General features: G+C 48.1%; 1 protein-coding gene across 2 annotated transcripts in view; it reads left to right on the top strand.

Annotated features, from left to right (window-relative positions):
* The window catches only part of kif6 (kinesin family member 6), a 466,382-nt gene that overhangs the window by 413,722 nt on the left and 26,617 nt on the right, over positions 1 to 26,043 (top strand). For both annotated transcript variants that reach the window (XM_078398770.1, XM_078398768.1), the window contains exon 19: positions 18,710 to 18,807. In XM_078398770.1, coding sequence (XP_078254896.1) covers positions 18,710 to 18,807 — 98 coding nt within the window. The remainder of the gene's footprint in view (positions 1 to 18,709; positions 18,808 to 26,043) is intronic.

Genomic DNA, 26,043 nt, shown 5'->3' with positions numbered 1-26,043 from the left:
CACGCAGTCACGGGGAGAACTGACAGCACCCGTAGTCAGGGTGGAACCCGGGTCACCGGCGCTGCACTCGCTGTAAGGCGGCAACTCTACCGCTGCGCCACCGTGCCGAGATGGGAACTGTAGTGGAGGCAGGCCGGCTCCCGGAGATGCCCGTGTCAGAAAATGCTTTCCATTCTGACGAGACTTTCTCTGTCGAGGGCTCGATATTTCCAACCTGTCAGCCAGGGTCTTGTTCATTCCTGGGGATTACTCTAAATCCCCACAATTCTCAGTTTATTTCGAGGCCTTTCATGTTAAGGCTCATCCAAATGTTTTTGAAATTTCAGTAAACCACATCACAGACCAAACTGCTGTCTGCTTGGGTTCTGCCAGCCCGTTCCAAATCCAAAAGAATGTGTTTATGATTCCACTTGAAGGACCAGACAAAGTATGTCTTTTCAAAATGTATTTACAGTATCCTTACAGATCGTAGCCAAAGAAAAAGTTAACCATTGGCATTTTCCACTAGTACTTGAAAATTGGCCGTTTGTTTATTTTTCCCAGTTCGACCACTTTATGAGGTGCATCTGTTCATTACAATACAATACAATATATCTTTATTGTCATTGTACCCAGGGGTACAACGAGATTGGGAATGCGCCTCCCATACGATGCAATAATTTATGTAATTAACAGCAACCCAACGAAACAAAACAATTGTAACAGTTTTTAGACAGGGTAAAGTGCAAGTTGATCTATGCGTTGTGGCCATCCGGCTCAGCAGGACCGGTTCATAGCAGCTATGGCCCTGGGGATGAAGCTGTTCCTGAGTCTGGAGGTGCGGGCGTAGAAGGCCTTGTATCGTCTGCCCGATGGAAGGAGTTCGAACAGACTGTTGCAGGGGTGTGAAGAGTCTTTGTGGATGCTGGTGGCTTTTCTGAGGCATCGTGTGTTGTAGATGCCCTCCAAGTCTGGTAGCTGTGTTCCGATGGCCCTCTGAGCTCTATGGACTACCCGCTGAAGAGCTTTCCTCTCTGCCTCCATGCAGCTGAGATACCACACAGGGATGCCATGCGTTAGGATGCTCTCTATGGTGCAGCGGTAGAAGGTCGTCAGCAGCTGTTGGGGTAGACCAGACTTTTTCAGTGTTCTTAAGTAGAACAGTCTTTGTATCCCTTTTACAGAATCATTGGTATGATGTTGCAGTGTCGGCTTGATTTAGGGGTGCCAACTGTCCCATATTAGCTGGGATATTCCGTATTTTGAGCTAAATTGGTTTGTCCCGTACAGGACCGCCCTTGTCCAGTATTAGGCCCGGGGGGCACTGTAGGCCCGGACGCTGTCGGCCTGGACGCTGTAGGCCCAGACAGTGTAGGTCCGGAGGCCCGGGCGCCACCTAACGGGGGTTGCGTAGGAATCCGGGCCCGGGCGACCGCTATTGGTGGAGCGGGAGCACATGGCCGCTGGCTGGGTGAGGTCAGAAGGGACGCGGGGCGATGTCGTCACCTTGTCCCTTATTTGGGAGTGAGATAGTTGGCACTCCTAGCTTGATTCAAGGAAATACTGTCACCTCCAAGCTGTTGGACCCATAGAGTCACGATTCAGTGCAGCACAGAAAAAGGCCCTTTGGCCAAACGTGTCTAAGTTGCCTAGATGCCCCATCTACCCGAGTCCCACTTGCCCATGTTTGGCCCATATACCTCTAAAACGTTCCTATCCAAGTGTCTTTTAAATGCTGTTGTATCAACTGCCTCCACTACCTTCTCGTTCCACATACCCACCACCCACTGTGTGTGAAAACATTCCCCCTCAGGTTGCTTTTAAATTTTTGCCCTCTAATATTAAACTAGAATTCTGGTTTGGCGGACCAAAATGGCGGAGTAGACTCCAGAATGGCAGAGTAGACTCGATGGGCCGAATGGCCTAATTCTACTCCTATAACTTGTGAACTTGTGACCTCTGGTTCTTGATTCCCTACTCTGGATAAAAGATTCACTAGATCTATTCCCCTGATGATTTTCTACATCTCTTTAAGATAACCCCTCAGCCTCACTTCAGCAGAAAATCTAGGCTACAATCGTCTCAGATTTTATTGTTTGCCTCTAGTTTTCCATTTACACTCTTCTTCTACCTCACACTGCCACGGCAAGGCCAGCAGCATAATCAAGGACGAGTCACACCCTGGCCACTCCCTCCTCCCCTCTCCCATCAGGGCAAAAGGTACAGAAGTGTGAAAACGCACACCTCCAGATTCAGGGACAGTTTCTTCCCAGCTGTTATCAGGCAACTGAATCATCCCACCACAACCAGAGAGCAGTGCTGAACTACTATCTGCCTCTTTGGTGACCCTCGGACTATCCTTGATCGGACTTTGCTGGACTTTATTTTGCACTAAACGCTATTCACATTAATCCCTTTATCATGTCTCTGTACGCTTGTAGTTTAGTTTAGTTTAGAGATTGCGTGCGGAAACAGACACTTCAGCCCATCGAGTCCACATCGACCAACGATCCCCGCACATTAACACTATCTGACCTACACACACTGGGGACAATTTACACTTATGTCAAGCCAATTAACCTACAAACCTGTACGTCTTTGGAGTGTGGGAAGAAAACCGAAGGTCTCGGACAAAACTCACACAGGTCATGGGGAGAAAGTATCAACTCCGTACAGACAGCACCCGTAGACGGGATCAAACCCGGGTCTCCGGCGCTGCAAGTGCTGTAAGACAGTAACTCTACCGCTGCACCACCGTGCCGCCCACAAATCATGCATTGTCCTCCCGCTGACTGGTTAGCACACAACAAAAGCTTTTCACTGTACCTCGGTACACGCAACGAGTAACTAAACTCAGCTCTTAGAAGGACTTGGATTGGGGACTTGCCCACATCTGGAAAGTGTGGCGAATGGATTATTTTGACCTTGGAAACTGAAAATCAGGAGTGGTGTTTTAACAAGAGACGGAGCTAGTTTATTGCTTTTCAGAGTTTTGTGGTAGTCTAAAGCAAAGATACTAGCGGAGCAAGATGAGCCACTCTGTTGAAATCGTCTATACTGAAGTGTAGTACGCAAAGGAGCATAACGTTCGCCATTTTAGTAAGCAAAACCCGCCGTCCGCTCTGCCTCTCGCAGTGTAATCAGTGTTGTGGGGGAACAGTATGCGTGATGATACCGTAAAAATGCAGAATATATCTCATCTATCAATTCACAGATTTTTGTTATTTTTCTTTTAAAATGTTTCTGCAAGTTTCTGCCTACTAAAATGGCCGCCGTGACGCACTACGGCTTTTAGGGTCGAGTGGTCTAACTTGCTCTGCTCTATTATCTTTGGACTAAAGTCGGAGTGGAGCATTCAAGTAAGTCCCCACAGTCATAGATTCTGGCATAGAACATGGTAGGAACTGCAGATGCCGGTTTAAACCGAAGGCAGACACAAAAAGCTGGAGTAACTCAGCAGGACAGGCAGCACCTCTGGAGAGAAGGAACGGGCAACGTTTCGGGTCGAGACCCTTCTTCAGACACAGTACAGCACAGGAACAGGCCCTTCGACCCACAATTTCCACCCTGGAAAAAATGTCTTAATGGATTATGCTTAATGGTATGTAGGTTAATTGGCTGGGTAAATGTAAAAATTGTCCCTAGTGGGTGTAGGATAGTGTTAATGTACGGGGATCACTGGGCGGCACGGACATGGAGGGCCGAAAAGGCCTGTTTCCGGCTGTATATATATGATATGATATGATATGATATGCACATAATCCATATCCCTCCATTCCCTGCGTATCCATGTTACATATCCTGAAACGCCACTATCGTATCTGTCTCCATCAACATCCCCACCAGCATGTTCCAGGCCCCCACCACCCTCTGTGCAAAAAAATTGCCCCAAGCAACTCCTTCAAACTTTGCCCCCTCTCACCTTAAAGTTGTGCCCTGTCGTGTTTGATGTTTCCACTCTGAGAAATGGGTTCTGACTGAGAAACGGGTTCTGACTCTTTAAACTTCTCCCCTCTCACTGTAAAACTGTGCCCTCTGGTCCATGACATTTCCACCCTAGAGAAAAGGTTCTAACTGTCTAAAAGTAGAAACCAAGGAACTGCAGATGCTGGTTTACAATGCCTCTCCATGCCTCTCCATGCCTCTCCATGCCTCTCCATGCCTCTCATTATCAGAGGATAGGCAGTTAGAACCTTTTCTCTCGAGCGGAAATGTCATGGACCAGAGGGTCAGTGAGAGGGGAGAAGTTTAAAGAGGACGTGCAGGGCAAGTTTTTCACACAGAGGGTGGTGGGGGCCTGGAACGCGCTGCCAGGGGTGGTGGTGGAGGCAGATACGATAGTGGCATATAGGAGGCATTTGGACAGGCACATGGATACGAAGGGATGGAAGGATATGGATAACATGCAGGCAAAGGAGATAGGATTAGACCGACCTGAAATGCTCCGTATCCCTGTCCTCCAGAGATGCTGCCTGACCCGCTGAGTTACTCCAGCACTCTGTGTCTATTTTTGTAAACCAGCATCTGCAGTTCCTTGGCTCTACTTTTAGATAAGCACATGGAAATGCAGGAAATAGAGGGATATGGACCATGTGCAGGCAGCAGGGATTAGTTTAAATCGGCATCGTGTTCGGCACAGACATTGGGTGGCACTGTGGCACAGCGGTAGAGTTGCTGCATTACAGTGCCAGAGGCCCAGATCTGATCCTGACCTCTGTATGTAGTTTGTACGTTCTCCCTGTGGCCGCCCGCGGGTTTTCTCCGGGTGCTCCGGTTCCCTCCCGTGTCCCAAAGACGTGCGGGCTTGGCGGTTAATTGGCTTCTGTAAATTGTCCCTCGTGTAGAACCCTACAACACCTCTTTAGTCAGAGGGTGGTGAATCTGTGGAATCCATTCCAACAGACTTCCGTGGAGGTCAAGTCTGAGCATTCTTTAAGGCAGAGATTGACAGAGTCTTGATCAGTACGGGTGTCAGGGGTTACGGGGAGAATGCAGGAGAGTGGGGTTGGGAGGGAAAGATGATTGAATGGCGGAGTAGACTTGATGGGCCGAATGGCCTAATTCTGCTCCTTGAACTTATGAACTAGCGTACGGATGATCATTGGTGCTGTGGACTCCCTAGTGTGTAGGATAGTGATAATGCTAATGCTAGGTTCGTTTCCTACCTCAAAAATAGGAGTGTCTCCATCAACATAGGCAATTATTCCTCTTCCCCAGCTAGCCTCTCCTGCGGGGTTCCACAAGGCTCCATCCTAGGCCCCATTCTCTTCTCTCTGTACATGCTCCCCCTCGGCCAAATCATTCAAAGGCACGGCATTTCTTTCCACTGCTAAGCAGATAACACACAGCTTTATCTCCCCCTGAAACCCAACAACCGGTCAAATTTAATCAGCCTCATGCACTGCCTTGAGGACATAAAATGTTGATGGCACAGAACTTCCTTCATATAAACGAGAGCAAGTCTGAGGTCATCCTATTCGGCCCCCCCGACTCCATCAAAACGATAACAGGCAGCTTTGGAAGCCTATCCTCCTTAGTCAAACCCCATGTCAAAACCCTTGGCGTGATATTTGACTCTGCATTAAAGTTTGACAAGCAAGTCAACGCTGTGATAAAAGCCAGCTTCTTCCAGCTTCGTACCATAGCTAAAATCAAACCATTCCTCCAATTTGACAACATTGAAAAAATCATCCACGCATTCATTTCCTCCCGCCTAGACTACTGCAACTCCCTATACACTGGGATCAGCCAATCATCCCTGTCCCGCCTGCAATTGGTCCAAAACGCCGCAGCGAGACTCCTGACGGGTACCCGTAAAAGGGACCACATCACCCCGATTCTGGCCTCTCTCCACTGGCTCCCAGTACAATACAGAATCAACTTCAAGCTCCTCCTATTCACATACAAAGCCCTAAACGGGCTTGCCCCCCCCTCCCCCCCATATCAAACATCTTCTAACCCACCACTCTATCTCCAGGTCCCTCAGGTCGGCCGACTTGGGGCTACTGACTATCCCGCGGTCTAGGCTTAAGCTCAGGGGTGACCGCGCTTTTGCAGTTGCAGCTCCTAGACTGTGGAACAGCATCCCTCTCCCCATCAGAACTGCCCCCTCCATCCACTCCTTTAAGTCCAGGCTCAAACCCTATTTCTACTCCCTAGCGTTTGAGGCCCTCTGAGGGGGCGCTGTGAACTGTTTATGTATGTGCTGTTATGTTTGTGTGCCATTGTATGTTCGTTTCTTAGTACCTGAACTGATGTACAGCACTTTGGTCAACGTGGGTTGTTTTTAAATGTGCTATACAAATAAAATTGACCTGACTTGACTTGACTAATGCGGACTCGTTGGGCCAAAGGGCCTGTTTCTACGATCTCGACACTAAATTAAACCCGATATTGTGAGCTCGAGGGCCTATCCCAGTGCTGCTCTGTTCCATAGTCAGTGTTAATCGCTACTGAAACATAGAGATGTTACTGAACACAAGCTGTTGGAAATCACACTGGCTGGTCATGTAGCTATCACCATCGCAGTTGCAGCAATGTTTGTGCTTGCCAGATTGAGGGAGTGCAGCGTAGGCTCACCAGGTTAATTCCCAGGATGGCGGGACTGACATCTGATGAAAGAATGGGTCGAATGGGCTTGTATTCACTGGAGTTTTAAAGGATGAGATGCGATCTTATAGAAACATCAGCCTGAATATTATGACCTGATGAACCAAAACATTATGACCACCTGCCTAATATGCTGTTGGTCCTCCATGTGCAGCCCCATACGCAGCAGGGCGTGATGCACTGTGTATCGTGACACATTCCTCCCGTGACCACCATTAACATTTTCTGTGACTTGTGCCACAGTCGACCTTTTGTCGGTTCGGACCAGACGGGATAGTCTTCGTTGCCCTCGCGCATCGATGAGCCTTGGGCGCCCAACACCCTGTCTGTTGCCGGTTTGTGGTTTGTCCCTCCTCGGACCACTGTCGGTAGGTACTCACCACTGCTGACCGGGAGCACCCCACAAGCCTTGCCGTTTCACAGATGCTCTGACCCAGTCGTCTGGCCATAACAATTTGGCCCTTGTCAAAGTCGCTCAGGTCTTTACTCCTGCCCATTTCTCCTGCTTCCAACACATCAACTTCAAGAACTGACTGTTCACTTGCTGCCTAATATATCCCACCCCTTGACAGCTGCCATTGTAACAAGATAATCAATGTTATTCACTTCACCTGTCAGTGGTCATAATGTTTTGGCTGATCGGTGTATATAATTCTTAAGGGATTGGACAGGCTAGGTGCAGGAAAAATGTTCTCGGTGTTGGGGGAAGTCCAGAACCAGGGGTCACAGTTTAAGAATAAGAGGTAGGCCATTTAGGATTGAGATGAGGAAAAACATTTTCACCCAGAGTGTTGTAAATCTGTGGAATTATCTGCCACAGAAGGCAGTGGAGGCCAATTCACTGGACGAATTCAAGAGAGAGTTAGATTTAGCTCTTCGGGCTAACGGAATCAAGGGATATGGGGAGAAAGCAGGAACGGGGTACTGATTGTGGATGATCATCCATGATTGTTTTGAATGGCGGTGCTGGCTGGAAGGGCCGAATGGCCTACTCCAGCACCTGTTTTCTATGTTTCTATGTAACACAGACAGAGTTCCGACCCACCGCACAATGTTGCCATTAGCCCACGTGCCAGGATTACATTACACGCTAACAGCGGGTTCTAGCAAAAACATACTTGAGCCGAGCCACGGTCACCCCTCACCCTGAACCACAGGAGGCATTTTCCTCATCTCCTGCCAGGGGAGTGAGCCAGGGAGCATGGAAATGTTTGGGAGATTCTTGGCAGCCGCGCCCAACTGGCTCCCGAACCTGCCAAACGTCACGGGGCAGGAGCTTCTGACCGGCAGGCTCCGAGGAAGCAGCCAGAGTCGCAGTCGGGGAGAACAACCTGCATGTGCGTAGCACCTCCCACGTCCACAGGGTGCCTCGACATGCATCCATCAACCAAGCCAGCACTTTTCCCCATCTTCAACAGTTCTTAACATTGTCCGCTTGTCCTCCGCTTTCCACACACACATCCCAAATGGCTCCCAAAGAGGAATGCTGGAAAGAGTGCTGAGGTGATTCACGAGGATGTTGCCAGTACAGCAGGCAGTGAAGAAAGCTAATGGCATGTTGGCCTTCATCGCGAGAGGATTTGAGTATAAGAGCAAAGATGTCCTTCTGCAGTTGTACAGGGCCCTGGTGAGACCACACCTGGAGTATAGTGTGTAGGTTTGGTCTCCCAATTTGAGGAAGGACGTCCTTGCTATTGAGGCAGTGCAGCGGGTCCACTCCACTATTCCACTTTTCTCCTCCCTCAACCCCAATCAGTCTGAAGAAGGGTCCTGACCCGAAACATCAACTTGGTTCTTGGTCCTCCAAAATATTCCAAATGGAATTTGAACTGGAGGTGGCGGAGTATGGACTTAAGCAAGAAGGGCTTCTTGGAGAAGAGCTGCCTTAAATTTAGTATCTATCCATGTTCTCCAGGGATGCTGCCTGATCCGCTGAGTTACTCCGGCACATTGTGTCCTTTTGCGTAGACCAGCACCTGCAGTTCCATGTTTCTACTCCAGCAATTTGTCTTTTTTTTTGTAAATGAGTTACTGCAGTCCTTTGCTTTTACTCAAGTAAATCAAACATCTGCTGTTCCTTGTTTTTACTCCAGTACATTGTGTCTTGTCTTTTGGTAAATCAGCATCTGCAGTTCCTCGCTTCTCCATTTCTTTTACCCCCCCCCCCCCCCAACGTACACACCCCTGTAGGAGAAAATTGACTATTCCATCTTTTCTTCGCCTCTTCCAGTACAGAAGTTCAGATTCCAGAATTAGGTAGCTGAACGGGTCTGAACTTATTTGGACTGACAATGCATTAATTTTGCAAATCCAGACTATTTTCTTTGTCTCGCGAGGGAACCCCCAACCACATTGCACGGTGGCATGGTGGCGCAGCGGTAGAGTTGCCGCCTTACAGCGAATGCAGCGCCGGAGACTCAGGTTCGATCCTGGCTACGGGCGCCGTCTGTACGGAGTTTGTACGTTCTCCCCGTGACCTGCGTGAGTTTTCTCCGAGATCTTCGGTTTCCTCCCACACTCCAAAGACGTGCAGGTTTGTAGGTTAATTGACTGGGTAAATGTAAAAACTGTCCCGAGTGTGTGTAGGATAGTGTTAGTGTGCGGGGATCGCAGGGCGGCGCGGACCCGGTGGGCCGAAGGGCCTGTTTCTGCACTGTATCTCTAAATCTAAAAATTACGGTTTCCACATGGAGATAACTGCTGTATACCGTGTTAGCACTTGGACTAAAGGAAACTTCAGATAGGTCGGATGGAATTCCACTAATGTCCACTGCTGCAACTCAGTCCAGTCATAAGGAATAATGTCTAGACATCACCTAGAGAACTGCTATGTCGAGCAACCCCAATAACTTTACCAAATGTTCCCTGGCCAAGTAGTATCTGTACTTGAGTTTAGTTTAGAGATACAGCGCAGAAACAGGCCCTTCGGCCCACCGGGTCCACGCCAACCAGCGATCCCTGCATGCTAACACTATCCTCCACACACTAGGGACAATTTTTACAATTTTACCGCAGCCAATTAACCTACGAGCCTGCACGTCTTTGGGGTGCGGGAGGAAGCCCGGAGCACCCGGAGAAATCCCACGCCGTTCACGGGGAGAACGTGCAAACTCCGCACCCGTAGTCAGGATGGAACCCGGGTCTCTGGCGTTGTAAGGCAGTGGCTCGACCGCTGCGCCACCGTGTGTAGAAAGGAAATGCGGACGCCGATTTATACCGAAGATAGGCACAACGCTCTGGAGTAACTCAGCGGGTCAGGCAGCGTCTGTGGAGAAAAAGGATGGGTGGCATTTCGGGTCGGGGCCCATCTTCAGACTGAAAGAAGGTGGGATGAAACTGGATGTGCTCTGATTGCAGGTGTGCCTTCCTTAAACCAAAGCACCACAGGTACATTTGCTAGCATTTTTATACCCATACTAAAGAGCGCATATATTATATCCTTCCTCCTCCTCAAGAACGACATGCTTCATTTTTAAGAAAGACTGGCTGGGGGGATCAGATTGCAACTTTCCACCAGTGTTCAGTCCATAAAAGATTCCCACTTATAGATTTAGCTTTTATTACTCACTGCACCGAAGTACAGTGAAAATCTCTGCTTGATACGCTCTCCAATTTAATCAGGTAATACTGCACCACTGCAGCCAATCTCAAGTACAATAGGGAGAGTGAAGGGAAAGTTCTCAGCACTGTAGCGCATCAGTTCCATGGACAAAGTTCTACCTGTGAATACAATCAAGCCAAACTCAAGTACAATAGATAGAGCAAAGGGGAGGATACAGAGTGCAGAACAAAGTTTTAAGTTTAGTTACAGTTTAGAAACGGGCCCTTCAGCCCACCGGGTCCGCACCAACCAGTGATTTCTGCACATTAACACTATCCTACACACACTAGGGACTATTTTACACTTTATACCAATCCAATTAACCACCAAACCTGAACGTCTTTGGAGTGTGGGAGGAAACCGAAGATCTCAGAGAAAACTCAAGCAGGTCACGGGGAGAACGTACAAACTCCGTACAGACGGCGCCCGTAGTCGAGATGGAACCCGGGTCTCCGGCGCTGCATGTGCTGTAAGGCAGCAACTCTACCGCCGCGCCACCGTGACCGCCCACAATAGTTCTCAGCAATGTCGTGCAAAGTTCCAGAGATTAAATCCAATGTACGAATACAATCTAGCCAAACCCAAGTACAACAGGTAGGGTGACGAAAAGGATACAAAACGCCCTCATATTTCGCTTGGGCAGCTTACACCCCAGCGGTATGAACATTGACTTCTCTAACTTCAAGTAACCCTTGCTTTCCCTCTCTCTCTCCATCCCTCCCCCATCCTAGTTCTCCCACCAGTCTGACTGTCCTCCTGACTAAATGTTATGTCTGTATGCTTCATTGTCACCTTCCCCGAGCTAACGATGATCTATTCTACATGTTCCTTGAAATTTGTCCCCTTTGATGTCTCGTTTTCACACCTTACCCTTCCATATCTCTGTGCCTCCCTCTGCCCGTGATCCTCAGTCTGAAGAAGTGTCTCGACCCGAAACGTCACCCATTCCTTCTCTCCAGCGATGCTGCCTGTCATCGCTGAGTTACTCCAGCTTTTTGTGTCCATCAAAATGCGGGATGTTGTTCTTCGTATTGTAGTGAAGGATTCCAGAGACAAAGTGATTCCAAGTGATGAATACAATCAAGCCAAACTCAAGTAAAACAGGTAGAGCGATGAGGAAGTGCAGAATATAGTTCTCAGCATTGTCACGTACCAGTTTCAGAGATAAAGTCCAATGTCCGCAATGATAATCTGGGACATTTTACTCTTCACCATCTTGTTGATCTTCTTGAGGGCATTAGTTATGTTTAGAGATGGAGCACAGAAACAGCCCCTTCAATAGACAATAGACAATAGGTGCAGGAGTAGGCCATTCGGCCCTTCGAGCCAGCACCGCCATTCAATGTGATCATGGCTGATCATTCTCAATCAGTACCCCGTTCCTGCCTTCTCCCCATACCCCCTGACTCCGCTATCCTTAAGAGCTCTATCTAGCTCTCTCTTGAATGCATTCAGAGAATTAGCCTCCACTGCCTTCTGAGGCAGAGAATTCCACAGATTCACAACTCTCCGACTGAAAAAGTTTTTCCTCATCTCCGTTGTAAATGGCCTACCCCACGCGGTCACGGGGAGAACGTGCAAACTCCTCGCAGAGACAGACAGCGCCTGAGGTCAGGATGGAACCCGGGACTCTGGCACTTGGCTCCACTGTGCAGCCTTGAAGTCCCGACACCAGTGTTGCAGTGCTAATGTTTTAGGTGGCGGAGCTGTCACTGGTGCCGAGGCGACCGCTGGTAAATTCCCCGCTCGTTAAAGTTCCCCACTGTTTATTTTGGCTTTCTTTTACAGCGGAGCGGCACTCTGGTGAGTTCCGGAAGCGCTGGCCGACATACTCTTGGAAGCCATTCTATGGTTCCTTCCGACACTGCCTCCCAAACGTGATTAAAGCTGCCATGCATGCATCTGCATTTCAGTGATCATGACACACTTTGTTCTTTATCACAAAGCTTAGCCACAGCCCCAGTACTCCCGGCCCACCTTCCCCGAGCAGCCAAGATAAGAGTTTGCTCAAAGCCTGTTCCAAGGGGAAATGCAAGGCAAGTGAGACCTGGTCCTATCCAGAGCATCTGGACAGGCACATCCTGACCACGGGCGCTGTCTGTACGGAGTTTGTACCTTGTATGGGGAGAAGGCAGGAACGGGGTACTGATTGAGAATGATCAGCCATGATCACATTGAATGGCGGTGCTGGCTCGAAGGGCCAAATGGCCTCCTCCTGCACCTATTGTCTATTTTCTATTGTCTTCTCCCTGTGACCGACCACATAGGGTTTCTCCGGTGCTCCGGTTTCCTCCCACGCTCCAAAGACATGTAGGTTTGTAGGTTAATTAGCCTCTATAGATCGTAAATTACCCCCTAGTGTGTGTAAGATAGTGCTGGTGTACGGGGTGATTGCTGGTTGGCGCGGGCTTGGTGGGCCGAAGGGCCTGTCTCCGCGTTGTACGTTTGTACGTTGTCCCCGTGACCTGCGTGGGTTTTCTCCTGTTTTCTCCCACATTCTAAAGACGCACGGGTTTGTAGGTCAATTGGCTTCGGTAAAAGATCGTAAGTTGTCCCTGGTGTGTTGAGGAAAGTGCTGAGTGTGTGGGGATCACTGGTCGGTGCGGGCCCGGTGGGCTGAAGGGCCTATTTCCGCGCTGTATCTCTAAACTAAAGTAAAAATTGAAAAAGACGAATGTACAAGATTCTTGCTCCACTATTCAATGCTGTGCTGTTTATGGCACACTAATAATTACACTACATACCAGGAAAGGATGCAGGTATCCTTCAAAGCCTCCGTGTTTTACAGCCATAACATCTTTGTCCAGTATGAAACATAGAAACATTGAAAATAGGTGCAGGAGTAGGCCATTCGGCCCTTCGAGCCTGCACCGCCATTCAATATGATCATGGCTGATCATCCAACTCAGTATCCTGTACCTGCCTTCTCTCCATACCCCCTGATCCCTTTAGCCAAAAGGGCCACATCTAACTCCCTCTTAAATATAGCCAATGAACTGGCCTCAACTATCGTCTGTGGCAGAGAATTCCACAGATTCACCACTCTCTGTGTGAAAAAAAAGGTTCTCATCTCGGTCCTAAAAGACTTCCCCCTTATCCTTAAACAGTGCCCCTTGTTCTGGACTTCCCCAACATCGGGAACAATCTTCCTGCATCTAGCCTGTCCAACCCCTTAAGAATTTTGTACGTTTCTATAAGATCCCCCCTCAATCTTCTAAATTCCAGCGAGTACAAGCTGAGTCTATCCAGTCTTTCTTCATATGAAAGTCCTGCCATCCCAGGAATCAATCTGGTGAACCTTCTCTGTACTCCCTCTATGGCCTTTGGGAAAATGAAGAACCTTAAAATAATACATTTACAGGATTCCTTGCATTTATTTTTGGTACATTTGAAGTTAACTGTTGCCACATATTTGTAGTGCCCAAAACTTTAACACAGCAGCTGATTTCTCCACGATTACATCATCCCTCTTACTGATTTTTAACCAACAGATTGGATTTTGGAGCATGGTTTCAGCGGGTCAGGCAGCATCTTAGTTGTCTATCTTCGGTTTAAACCAGCATCTGCAGTTCCGTACACACAGCATCTTAGTTGAGTTTAGTTTAGAGATACAACGCAGAAACAGGCCCTTCGGCCCACCAAGTCCGTGCCGCCCAGCGATCCCCGCACGCTAACACTATCCTACACACACTAGGGACAATTTTACATTTTTGCCAAGCCAATTAGCCTGCACACCTGTACATCTTTGGAGTGTGGGAGCAAACCGGAGATCCCAGAGAAAACCCACGCAGGTCACCGGGAGAACGTACAAACTCCGTACAGACTAGCAGGATGGAACCTGGGTCTCTGGCGTTGTAAAGGACTAACTCTACTGCTGCACCACCCTGCCTCCTCTGTGGAGGGAATTAATAGGCAATGGTTCAAGTTGAGATTATTATACCACATGCCATCAGTCTTAAGAAGGGTCCCGATAAATTTATTCGTATTAGATGCGATAGTGGCGTTTAAGATATGAGAGTGGAGTTTAAGAGTCTTTCTGATGGGCACATGGAAGTGCAGGGAATAGTGGAATATGAATCATGTGCAGGCAGTTGAGATCCATTTAACTTGGCATCATGTCGCCTGACCCGCTGAGTTACTCTGGCATTTCTGTGTCGATATCACCTATTGTCTGCCACACCTGTCTTTCCCCTCTCCTCTCTCTCCTAGCTTTCTTCCCTCTCCCTACAATCAGTCTGAAGAAGAATCCCCAACCCGAAACATCACCATGTGAGGCCACTCACTGGATGAATTTAAAAGAGAGTTAGATAGAGATCAAGGGGGTAGCGGAATCAAGGGATATGGGGAGAAGGCTAGTGGATTGTGGGTTATTGATAGTGGATGATTAGCCATGATCACAATGAATGGCGGTGCTGGCTCGAAGGGCCAAATGGCCTCCTCCTGCACCTATTTTCTATGTTCGGCACAGACATTGTGGGCCGAAGGGCCTGTTCCTGTGCTGTACTGTTCTATGCTCTACGACCTGAAATGTCCACTATCCATGTCCTCCACCGATGCTGCCCGGAGCTCTGGGTTACTCCAGAACTTTGTGTTCTGTTCATCAGTCAAAGGATTAGGACATTTGGCCTATTCGGGTCTACTCAGCAATGGCCCTGTTTCCATGATGTATCTCTAAACTCAACTAAACTACACAGGAACATGCCTAGAAAGTATTTGAGACGGGTTCATAAGTTCATGTACATAAGTCACACGAGCAGAATCAGGCCATTTGGCCCATCGTGTCCACTCCGCCATTCAATCATGGATGACCTATCTTTCCCTCTCAAGCCCATTCTGCTGCCTCTCCCCATAACCTTCTGTGCACAGAGCTCTGGTTAAATAAACCTCAGTTGCAGTCTACTTCAGCAGACAGCATGCTGAAAACATTGTTAGGTTCTGCAGAGTCTGAGCAGATTCACGACGCTTTATCCCCAAGTGTTCCTCGAAGGGCCGAATGGCCTCCTCCTGCACCTATTTTCTATGTTCGACCATTAAAAATCAGCTTTTACCAGTGGCAAATGGTGCGTTGCCATTGCAAAGTGAGCTATACCACATTGTCATTAGGCTGCAAAGAATACGGGGAAGATTTATGAGGACGTTGCCAGGACTCGAGAGTCTGAGCTGTCAGGAGAGGTTGGGCAGATTAGAATATTTTCTTTGGCGCACAGTGGTACAGTTGCTGCCTCACAGCACCAGAGACCTGGGTTCCATCCTGACTACGGGCACTGTCTGCACGGAGTTTGTACGTTCTCTCAGTGACATGCGTGGGTTTTCTCTGGGCGCTCCGGTTTCCTCCCACACTGCAAAGACGAACGGGTTTGTAGGTTCATTGGCTTCAGTAAAATTGTAAATTGGCCCTAGTGCATGCGTAGGATAGTGCTAGTGTACGGGGGGTGATCACTGGTTGGCGCCGACTCGGTGGGCCGAAGGGCTCGTCTCCTCACTGTGTCTCTAAAATCTAAGGGCGGCACGGTGGCGCAGCGGTAGAGTTGCTGCCTTACAGCGAATGCAGCACCGGAGACTCAGGTTCGATCCTGACTACGGGCGCCGTCTGTAAGGAGTTTGTACGTTCTCCCCGTGACCTGCGTGGGTTTTCTCCGAGATCTTCGGTTTCCTCCCACACTCCAAAGACGTACAGGTTTGTAGGTTAATTGACTTGGTAAATGTAAAAAGAAAATTGTCCCTAGTGTGTCTAGGATAGTGTTAATGTGCGGGGATCGCTGGGCGGCGCGGGCTCGGTGGGCCGAAGGGCCTGTTTCCGCGCTGTATCTCTAAAAAAAATCTAAAGACAAAAGAGGTTGAAGGGTGATCTTATGATGTATAAAATCCTGAGGAGAATAGAGACAGTGAATGCGCAGAGTCTTTTACCAAGGTTAGGAAAATCAAAAGCAAGTGGGCTCAGTGAGCCGAAGGGCTAGTTTCCATGCTGTGCATTTCAATCAATCAGTCAAGAACTGGCAAGTGATAGGAAGGAACTGCAGGCGCTGGTTTAAACCGAAGATACAGTGCCCTCCATAATATTTGGTACAAAGTCCCATCATTTATTTATTTGCCTCTGTGCTCTACAATTTGAGATTTGTAATAGAAAAAAATCGCATGTGGTTAAAGTGAACACTGTCAGATTTTATTAAAGGGAATTTTTATACATTTTGCTTTCACCATGTAGAAATTACAGCTGTGTTTATACGTAGTCCCCCCATTTCAGGACACCATAATGTTTGGGACACATGGCTTCACAGGTGTTTGTAATTGCCCAGGTGTGTTTAATTGCCTCCTTAATGCAGGCATAAGAGAGCTCCTAGTCACCTAGTCTTTCCTCCAGTCTTTCCATCACCTTTGGAAACTTTTATTGCTGTTTATCAACATGAGGATCAAAATTGTGCCAATGAAAATCAAGGAAGCCATTATTTAGATTTAGAGACACAGCGCAAAAACAGGCCCTTCGGCCCACCGGGTCCGCGCCACCCAGCGATCCCCGCACACTAACACTATCTTACACTCACTAGGGACAATTTTTACATTTGCCCAGCCAATTAACCTACAAACCTGTACGTCTTTGGAGTGTGGGAGGAAACCGAAGATCTCGGAGAAAACCCACGCAGGTCACGGGGAGAACCTACAAACTCCGTACAGATGGCTCCCGTAGTCAGGATCGAACCTGAGTCTCCGGCGCTGCATTTGGAGGGCACTGTAGACACAAAAATGCTGGAGTAACTCAGCGGGTCAGGCAGCATCTCTGGAGAGAAGGAATGGGTGACGTTTCGTGTCGAGACCCTTCTTCAGACTGATTCCCCGCTCAATTACTCCAGAATTTTGTGTCCATCTACTAGCAAGTGATAGTCCGATTCAGATGTGCATTCAGGTGTGTTTCCATTGAAGTACCTTTATTGTGATAACATTGTTCCTAGCTGGATCTGGAGAATGTTATTAAAAGAATGTCCGCAAAATGAGATCTTGAGACAGATGGAGATTTGGAGAGGGGGTTCCTTGGGACCATTTCCAAAGATGTGGATAAAGGAGAAAAAAGAGGCAGAGGGATTTCAGGCTAGAAAATCCAGCGTCTTAAGGCAGTGGTTGCTGGAGGCATTAACTAAATAGACAATAGACAATAGGTGCAGGAGTAGGCCATTCGGCCCTTTGAGCCAGCACCACCATTCAATGTGATCATGGCTGATCATTCTCAATCAGTACCCCGTTCCTACCTTCTCCCCATACCCCCTGACTCCGCTATCCTTAAGAGCTCCATCTAGCTCTCTCTTGAATGCATTCAGAGAACTGGCCTCCACTGCCTTCTGAGGCAGAGAATTCCACAGATTTACAACTCTCTGACTGAAAAAGTTTTTCCTCATCTCCATTCTAAATGGCCTACCCCTTATTCTTAAACTGTGGCCCCTGGTTCTGAACTCCCCCAACATTGGGAACATGTTTCCTGCCTCTAACGTGTCCAACCCCTTAATAATCTTATACGTTTTGATCAGATCCCCTCTTATCTTGGAAAAGTGCGAAGAAAGAGAATTGGAGCAGCGCAGATACCTTGAAGGGTTGGGGGAGATGACAGAGATTTGGAAGCTAAACCAACTGGGAAGCCAAGTTGAATTTCAAAAAGCATCTTAAACGCCACTATTATATCTGCCTCCACCACCACCACCTGGCAGCGTGTTCCAAGCCCCCACCACCCTCTGTTTAAAAAACTTGCCGTAACATGGATGGCATGGTGGCGCAGCGGTAGAGTTGCTGCCTCACAGCGCCAGAGACCCAGGTTCGATCCTGCCTACGGGTGCTGTCTGTACGGAGTTTGTACGTTCTCCCCGTGACCTGCGTGGGTTTTCTCTGAGATCTTCGGTTTCCTCCCACGCTCCAAAGACGTACAGGTATGCAGATAATTAGTTTGGTATCAGTGTAAATTGTAGGCTAGTGTTAGTTTGCGGGGGTCGCTGGTCGGCGCCGACTCGGTGGGCCGAAGGGCCTGTTTCGGCGGTGCATAAGTGTAAATTGCCCCCAGTATGTGTAGGATAGTGTTAGTTTGCGGGGGTCGCTGGTCGGCGCGGACTCGGTGGGCCGAAGGGCCTGTTTCGGCGGCGTATCTCTAAACTAAACTAAACTACTCTAAGAAGCTCTATTTCAGACAGTATCCATCAAGCAATTACTTTCTCCTCAGGGAGAAACAAGTCCTGAAATCAGAATTCCCTTTGAAAAACATTTATTGTCAGGTTCACCGACAGTAGCTTTTAAGGATGGGTGTTAAATTCTTCCAGATGTCCGCTCCGAAGCTTGAAAATGCGCGCACATTGCAAAGCCTCTCACACCTGCACATGTTAATTGTAAGCCTAAAACACAAGAGCTGCCCTCCTTGACCCCACACTAAGCACCTCTCTCAGCAGCCCCTGCGAGTTCGACTTGCCACCCAAAGCCGTGGAACCTTTTATAGATTTTTTTTTTTTAAACTGCGCTAACGTTTCACTGTACTCTTATTAAAATTAGGCCCGGCGTGAACAGCAGTCCGAGGCTGCTTGCCAGAACTCTTGGAGCGCCTCTTCTGTGACGACGACATTCTCGCCGAGGGGCATTCACAGCAGCAGGTGAGGGGCAGCACATTCACACACTCACACTTTACAGCCGTACCGAGGGGAGCCCAGACCTTGCCGCTGATCATCACCCCGAATACCTTGCATCTCTGGAGAGAAGGAATGGGTGACGTTTCGGGTCCACACCCTCCTTCAGACCCGAAACGTCACCCATTCCTTCTCTCCAGAGATGCAGCCTGTCCCGCTGAGTTACTCCAGCTTTTTGTGTCTCATCTTCGGTTTTTACGGTGGCGCAGCGGTAGAGTTGCCGCCTTACAGCGAATGCAGCGCCGGAGACTCAGGTTCAATCCTGACTACGGGTGCCGTCTGTACGGAGTTTGTACGTTCTCCCCGTGACCTGCGTGGGTTTTCTCCGAGATCTTCAGTTTCCTCCCTCACTCCAAAGACGTGCAGGTTTGTAGGTTAATTGGCTGGGCAAATGTAAAAATTGTCCCTAGTGTGTGAAGGATAGTGTTAGTGTGCGGGGATCGCTGGGCGGCGTGGACCCGGTGGGCCGAAGGGCCTGTTTCCGCGCTGTATCTAAATCTAAAAAAAACATGTAAACCAGCATCTGCAGTTCCTAATTGTGTTGGCAGTTTTCACATTAATGGTTCCCGATTTCTTTGTTCTCGTGCTATGGGCACCTATTGACAGGTCAGGTTGATCTTTATTGGCCCTCTCTAATTTCTGAAGAAGGGTCCCGACCCGAAACATCACCCATCCATGTCCTCCAGAGATGCTGCCTGACCCACTGAGTTATTCCACACTCTGCACAAGATTCCAGCATCTGTAGTTCCCGCTTGATTTAGTTTAGAGTTTAGCCACGCAGCGTGGAAACAGGCCCTTCGGACCACCGAGTCCACGCTGACCACCGGTCACCCATTCACACTAGTTTAGTTCAGTTCAGAGACACAGCGCAGAAACAGGCCATTCGGCCCACCAAGTCCGCGGTGACCATCGATCCCCACACACTAGCATTATCCTACACACTAGGGACAATGTTGCAATTTTACCCAAGCCAAATTAAGCTACGAACCTGTACGTCTTTGGAATGTGGAAAGAAACCAGAGCACCCGAAGAAAACCCATGCGATCACAGGGAGAACGTACAAATTCCGTACAGACAGCACCCCTAGTCAATATCGAACTCGGGTCTTGGGTGCTGTAAGGCAGTAACTCTACCGCCGTGTCACCATTATCCCACTTTCTTATCCACTCTCTACACTCTCGGGGCAATTTAACAGAGGCCAATTAACCTACAACCCCGCACGTCTTTTGAACGTGGGGATAAATCGGAGCACCCAGAGGAAACGTAGACGGTCACAGGGAGAATATGCAAATTCCACGCATAGACAGCACCCAAGTCCAGGATTAAACCCAGGTCTCTGGTGCTGTGAGGCAGCTGCTCTACCACCTGCGCCATTTGGCCGCCTAGTATATGGTGTGTCTAGTGTGTAGGAAGGAACTGCAGATGCTGGTTTAAACTGAAGATAGACACAAAAAGCTGGAGTAACTCAGCATCAGGCAGCATCTCTGGAGAAAAAGAATAGGTGACGTTTCGGGTCAAGACCCTGTCTACTCTAATTTCCCTTGAGGTGGCATTAATGGGCCACCTTCTTGAACGGCTGTAGTCAGGTTTAGGTTTACTATTGTGATGTGCATCGAGGTACAATGAAAAGCTTTTGTTTGCATGCTATCCAGCCAAATCAGATAATACCTCACATGAATTCTATCAAGCCAAACACAGGTACATCAGGGGAAGATACAGAGTGCAGAATGTAGTTCTCAGCATTGTAGCGCACCAGTTCCACAGACAAAGTCCAATGTCCGCAATGGGGTAGAGGTGAATCGGACAGTAGCCTAGCTTATGGAAGGGCCATTCAGAAGTTTGATTATAGCGAGAAAGAAATTGTTCCTAAGTCCAGTGATATGCTCTTTCAAACTTGCTTGGGAATGGGGAGAAGAAAGAATGACCGGGGTGGGACAAGTCTTTGATTATGTTAGTTGCTTCCGCAAGGCAGTGTGAAGTGTAGATGGAGTGGATGGTGGGGAGTCTGGTCTGTGTGATGGACTGGGCTACATCCACAACTCTCTGCAATTTCTTGCGGTCTTGGCAGAGCTGTTCCCAAACCAAGCTGTGATGCAACCCGACAGTGTGCTTTCTACAGGTGCAGAGAGCATCCTGTCCGGCAACATTACAGTCTGGTTTGGGAACAGTTCTACCCAGGACAGGAAGGCCCTGCAGAGAGTAGTGCGTTCGGCTGAACGCACCATGGGAACTACATTCGCCCCCCTGCAGGACCTATACATCAGGAGGTGCAGATCGAGAGCAAGCAAGATTATGAGGGACCCCTACCACCCCAGCAACGGACTGTTCCAGCTGCTACGGTCAGGCAAACGCCTCCGCTGTCACGCTGTGAAAACAGAGAGGATGAGACGGAGTTTCTTCCCACAGGCCATCAGGACTGTTAACTTTTATAACTCCAGGGACTAAATTTTGTCTTCTCTGTATTAACTTTGATTTATATGCTGTAACTGTAATTCTTTTTTGTGCACAATCCGCAGGCATTGCCACTTTCATTTCACTGCACATCGTGTATGTGTATGTGACAAATAAACTTGACTTGACTTGACTTGATCTATGGAAGTTTGTAAGAGTCTTACACAAAACCTTCAGCCAACCCATTGCCTGGCATGTATTTTGACCTAACGCGATCAAACATTCATACCAGCATCTATTGTCTATTTTTAGGCCACTTATTACCACATTCTCTAAAGCATAATAGTTCATTAGCGCACATAATGAGATTCCTTTTTCTAAAACAGTTCTGATGACTTTAATGCTTCTTTAAGTAGTCCATTAAATTTTTAATTGAAATAATATTTTAAAAGGAATTTAGCGGGAATGGAATTTTTGCCGATTAAATAGTTGCTGGACCTGACAACAATTTTTATTTGAAGTTGTTGGGTGAACTATTTTCCCATGAATGCAGTAATTAGTTTGTGTATGCAATTGTTTAAAACGTGAAAATTACCCGAGTGTGGAAGAATGCTTTGGTCTGAGTTGTGGGAAAACGTCACTTATTTCAAATATTCACCTTGCCCTCCACAATACATTGCAATGGAGTACGGTGACTTTAGATCACTGTTTGATCCATCTGTGACTGGGTGCAATGGTTTTTCCCCAGCTAATGTCCACTGCTAATCTCCCGGTGGCTCAGCACGTCAACTCCCACTCCCATTCCCAATCTGTCCTGGACCTCCTCCATTGTCAGAGTGAGGCCCAGCGCAAATTGGAGGAACAGCATCTCATATTTCGCTCGGGTAGTTTACACCCCAGGGGTATGAACATCGATTTCTCCCACTTCAGATAGTCCCTGCTTCCCCTCTCTATCCCCTCCCCCTTCCCAGTTCTCCCACCAGTCTTCCTGTCTCCGACTACATTCTATCGTTGTCTTGCCCCCTCCCTTGACATCAGTCTGAAGAAGGGTCTCAACCCGAAACGTCCCCCATTCCTTCTCTCCCGAGATGCTGCCTGACCCGCTGAGTTACTCCAGCATTTTGTGTCTACCTTCGATTTAAACCAGCATCTGCAGCATTGGATGAAACAGGTTAACTATCAAATCTGGAACCATAAGAGACTGGAGATGCAGTAAACCGGCCATGATTGAATGGCGGAGTAGACTTGATGGGCCGAATGGCCTAATTCTGCTACTAGAACCTATGAGCTTATGCTGGAACCTGGAACAATTCAACGGGTCAGTCCACACCTGTAAAGGGAAATGAAATGTCAGTGCTTTGAATCTTTAGTTTAGTTTATCGTTATGTGTACCAAGTTATGGTGAAAAGCTTTTGTTGCGTGCTAACCAGTCAGTAGAAAGACAATACATGATTACAATCGAGCCGTTTACAGTGTACAGATACATTACACGGGAATAACGTTTAGTGCAAGGTAAAGCCAGCAAAGTCCGATCAAGGATAGTCCGAGGGTCACCAAAGAGGTAGATAGCAGTTCAGCACTGCTCTCTGGTTGTGGTGGAACGGTTCAGTTGCCTGATACAGCTGGGAAGAAACTTTCAAGAATCTTCCTCCAAACTGGACAAGAATTCAGAGGTGAGGAGCGTGGGGGCAAAATCTGGTCGACACAGGTGAGGAGAGGTGGATTGGAGGGTGGAGTCATTTGAGGGAGAGCGAGGGGTGGAAGTGACAACAAGGGTCAAGTCAAGAGAATAAAACAAGGAACTGCAGATGCTGGTTTACAGGAAAACACACAAAGTGCTGGAGTAACTCAGCGTGTCAGGCAGCTTCTCTGGAGAACATGGATAGGTGGCATTTCCGATCGGAACCGGTATGTCTCCTATCCATGTTCTCCAGAGCTGCTGCCTGACCCGCTGAGTTACTCCAGCACTCTGTGAAAGGTCAAGTATCCGTGTTCTCCAGAGATGCTGCCTGACCCGCTGAGTTACTCCAGCACTCTGTGAAACGTCACCCATCCATGTTCTCCAGAGATGCTGCCTGACCCGCTGAGTTACTCCAGCACTCTGTGTTCTTTTCAGTATTAACCAGCATCTGACACTCTTTGTTTCTACAAACAAAAACAAAACTTGCTGTTCTAATACAGTTGCATTGAGTCCCGTAGTACTGGCCCAGAGTGTCCTGCAAGTAGTGCATTATGTCTGAGATGCAATAACTATAATTTTAAGAGCAGTATGGCAAAATATCAAACAGCTGGAACTATCGACAGAGCACAGATAGTTTGCCTTGTATTGCATCATGGACTGTCATGGGATTTTTACTTTGCTACTGAAGAGACAGATGGCCTCTCGGTTTATTATGGTGCAATATTCTGTCAAGATTGTTTAGTTTAGTTTAGAGATACAGCCTGGAACCTGGCCCTTCGACCTACCGAGTCCACGCCGACCAGCCATCACCCCGTTCACTAGCCCTATCCTACAATTCTACCAAAGCCAATTAACCTCTGATAACAGCTGGAAAGAAACTCCGGTGCGGGAGGAAACCGGAGCACCCGGAGAAAACTGACACTGCCAGCTGGAGACATACAAACTCCATACAGTCAGAATCGAACCCGGGTCTCTGGCGCTGTGAGGCAATAACTCTACCGCTGCGCCACCGTACCCCCCTTAAGTGTTATTTATAGGAACGTAGGAACTGGGCAAAAATGGTCAGGAAGAGGGAAAATTCTATTTTTTGGTGTAGTTTAGTTTATTGTCACGTGTACCGAGTTACAGTGAAAAGCTCTTTGTTGCGTGCTAACCTGTCAGCGGAAAGACAGTACATGATTACAGTCAGGCTGTCCACAGTGTACAGATACATGATAAAGGGAATAATGTTTAGTGCAAGATAAAGTCCAGTAAAGTCCAATTAAAGATAGTCCGAAGGTCTCCAATGAAGTAGATGGGAGGTCAGGACCGCTCTCTAGTTGGTGAGAGGATGGTTCAGTTGCCTGATAACAGCTGGGAAGAAACTGTCCCTGAATCTGGAGGTGTGCGTTTTCACACTTCTGTACCCCTTGCCTGATGGGAGAGGGGAGAAGAGAAGTCCAATCCAAGTCCTTCTAAGAGCTGAGTTTAGTTACTCGTCACGTGTACCGAGGTACAGTGAAAAGCTTTTGTTGTGTGCTAACCAGTCAGTGGGAAGACAATGCATGATTTGTGGGCGGCACGGTGGTGCAGCGGTAGAGTTACTGTCTTACAGCACTTGCAGCGCCGGAGACCCGGGTTTGATCCCGTCTACGGGTGCCGTCTGTACGGAGTTGGTACTTTCTCCCCATGACCTGCGTGGGTTTTCTCCGAGACCTTCGGTTTTCTTCCCACACTCCAAAGACGTACAGGTTTGTAGGTTCATTGGCTTGACATAAGTGTAAATTGTTCCCAGTGTGTGTAGGTCAGATAGTGTTAATGTGCGGGGATCGCTGGTCAATGTGGACTCGATGGGCTGAAGTGTCTATTTCCGCACACAATTTCTAAACTAAACTACAAGCGTACAGAGACATGATAAAGGGATTAATGTGAATAACGTTTAGTGCAAAATAAAGTCCAGCAAAGTCCGATCAAGGATAGTCTGAGGGTCACCAAAGAGGTAGATAGTAGTTTAGCAGTGCTCTCTGGTTGTGGTGGGATGATTCAGTTGCCTGATAACAGCTGGGAATAAACTGTCACTGAATCTGGAGGTGTGCGTTTACACACTTCTGTACCTTTTGCCTGATGGGAGAGGGGAGGAGGGAGTGGCCGGGGGTGTGACTTGTCCTTGATTATGCTGCTGGCCTTGCCGAGGCAGCGTGAGGTGTAGATGGAGTCAAAGGGAGCGAAGTTTGTTTTGTGTGACGGTCTGAGCTGCGTCCACAATTCACTGCAATTTCCTGCGGTCTTGGATGGAGCTGTTCCCAAACCAGGCAGCCATGCATCCTGGTAAAATGCTTTCTGCGGCGCATCTGTAGAAGTTGGTGAGAGTTGTTGGGGGACATACCGTTCGGCTTTTAGTTAAGTTGCTCCCTGCCCTACTGACTTTTAACAAGCAACAAAAAAGTTTTCACTGTATCTCGGTACACGTGACAATGAACTAAACTAAACTAAATAAAATACATTTACCCTCTGCTTTTTTTTAAAAAGAATTTTTTTATTTTTTTATTTTTTTATTAATTTTTATTTTTACAGAACTTTTTAGAAAACAAGCCCTCCCACCCTTCCCCCCCCCCCCCCTTATACTAACCCCAAATAAGAAAAAAGAAGAAAAGAAAAAAAGATTAAAGATTGCCTGGGTGTTGGGGGTCCTGCACACGCCCCATGGAATTCCAAACAAAATAAACTGTATATATATGTACATCTCTCCCAAAAGAACCATTGAGAATATGAACAATTCTTCTATATATATAGGCCCCTCTTTTGTAGATAAGGACGCCAGATATTTAAAGGCAGTAACTCAACCGCCCTTGGAGCGGCGCCCGGTCCAGCGGCCCACTCCCCCGACGAGGCCGCGCACTCCCTCCTGCAGCCGGTCTGCTGGCTGGCTCTTTGTCCCTTGCGTCCTCCCATGCCGCCATCTTAGATATCTTCTCCACTAGTTTCCACATGTGGGAGAATCTAGGACTAGAGGTCATAGCCTCAAAGTTAAAGAACGTTCTTTTAGGAAGGAGATGAGGAGGAATTTGTGGACCAGAGGGTGGTGAATCTGTGGAATTCTTTGCCACAGAAGGCTGTGGAGGCCAAGTCAGTGGATATTTTTACGGCAGAGA

The sequence above is a fragment of the Rhinoraja longicauda genome, chromosome 5 (genome assembly GCF_053455715.1).
Source record: "Rhinoraja longicauda isolate Sanriku21f chromosome 5, sRhiLon1.1, whole genome shotgun sequence".
NCBI classification, from domain to species: domain Eukaryota; kingdom Metazoa; phylum Chordata; class Chondrichthyes; order Rajiformes; family Arhynchobatidae; genus Rhinoraja; species Rhinoraja longicauda.
The sequence above is the reverse complement of the archived record's forward strand: the minus strand, read 5'-3'. Positions and strand labels throughout refer to the sequence as shown.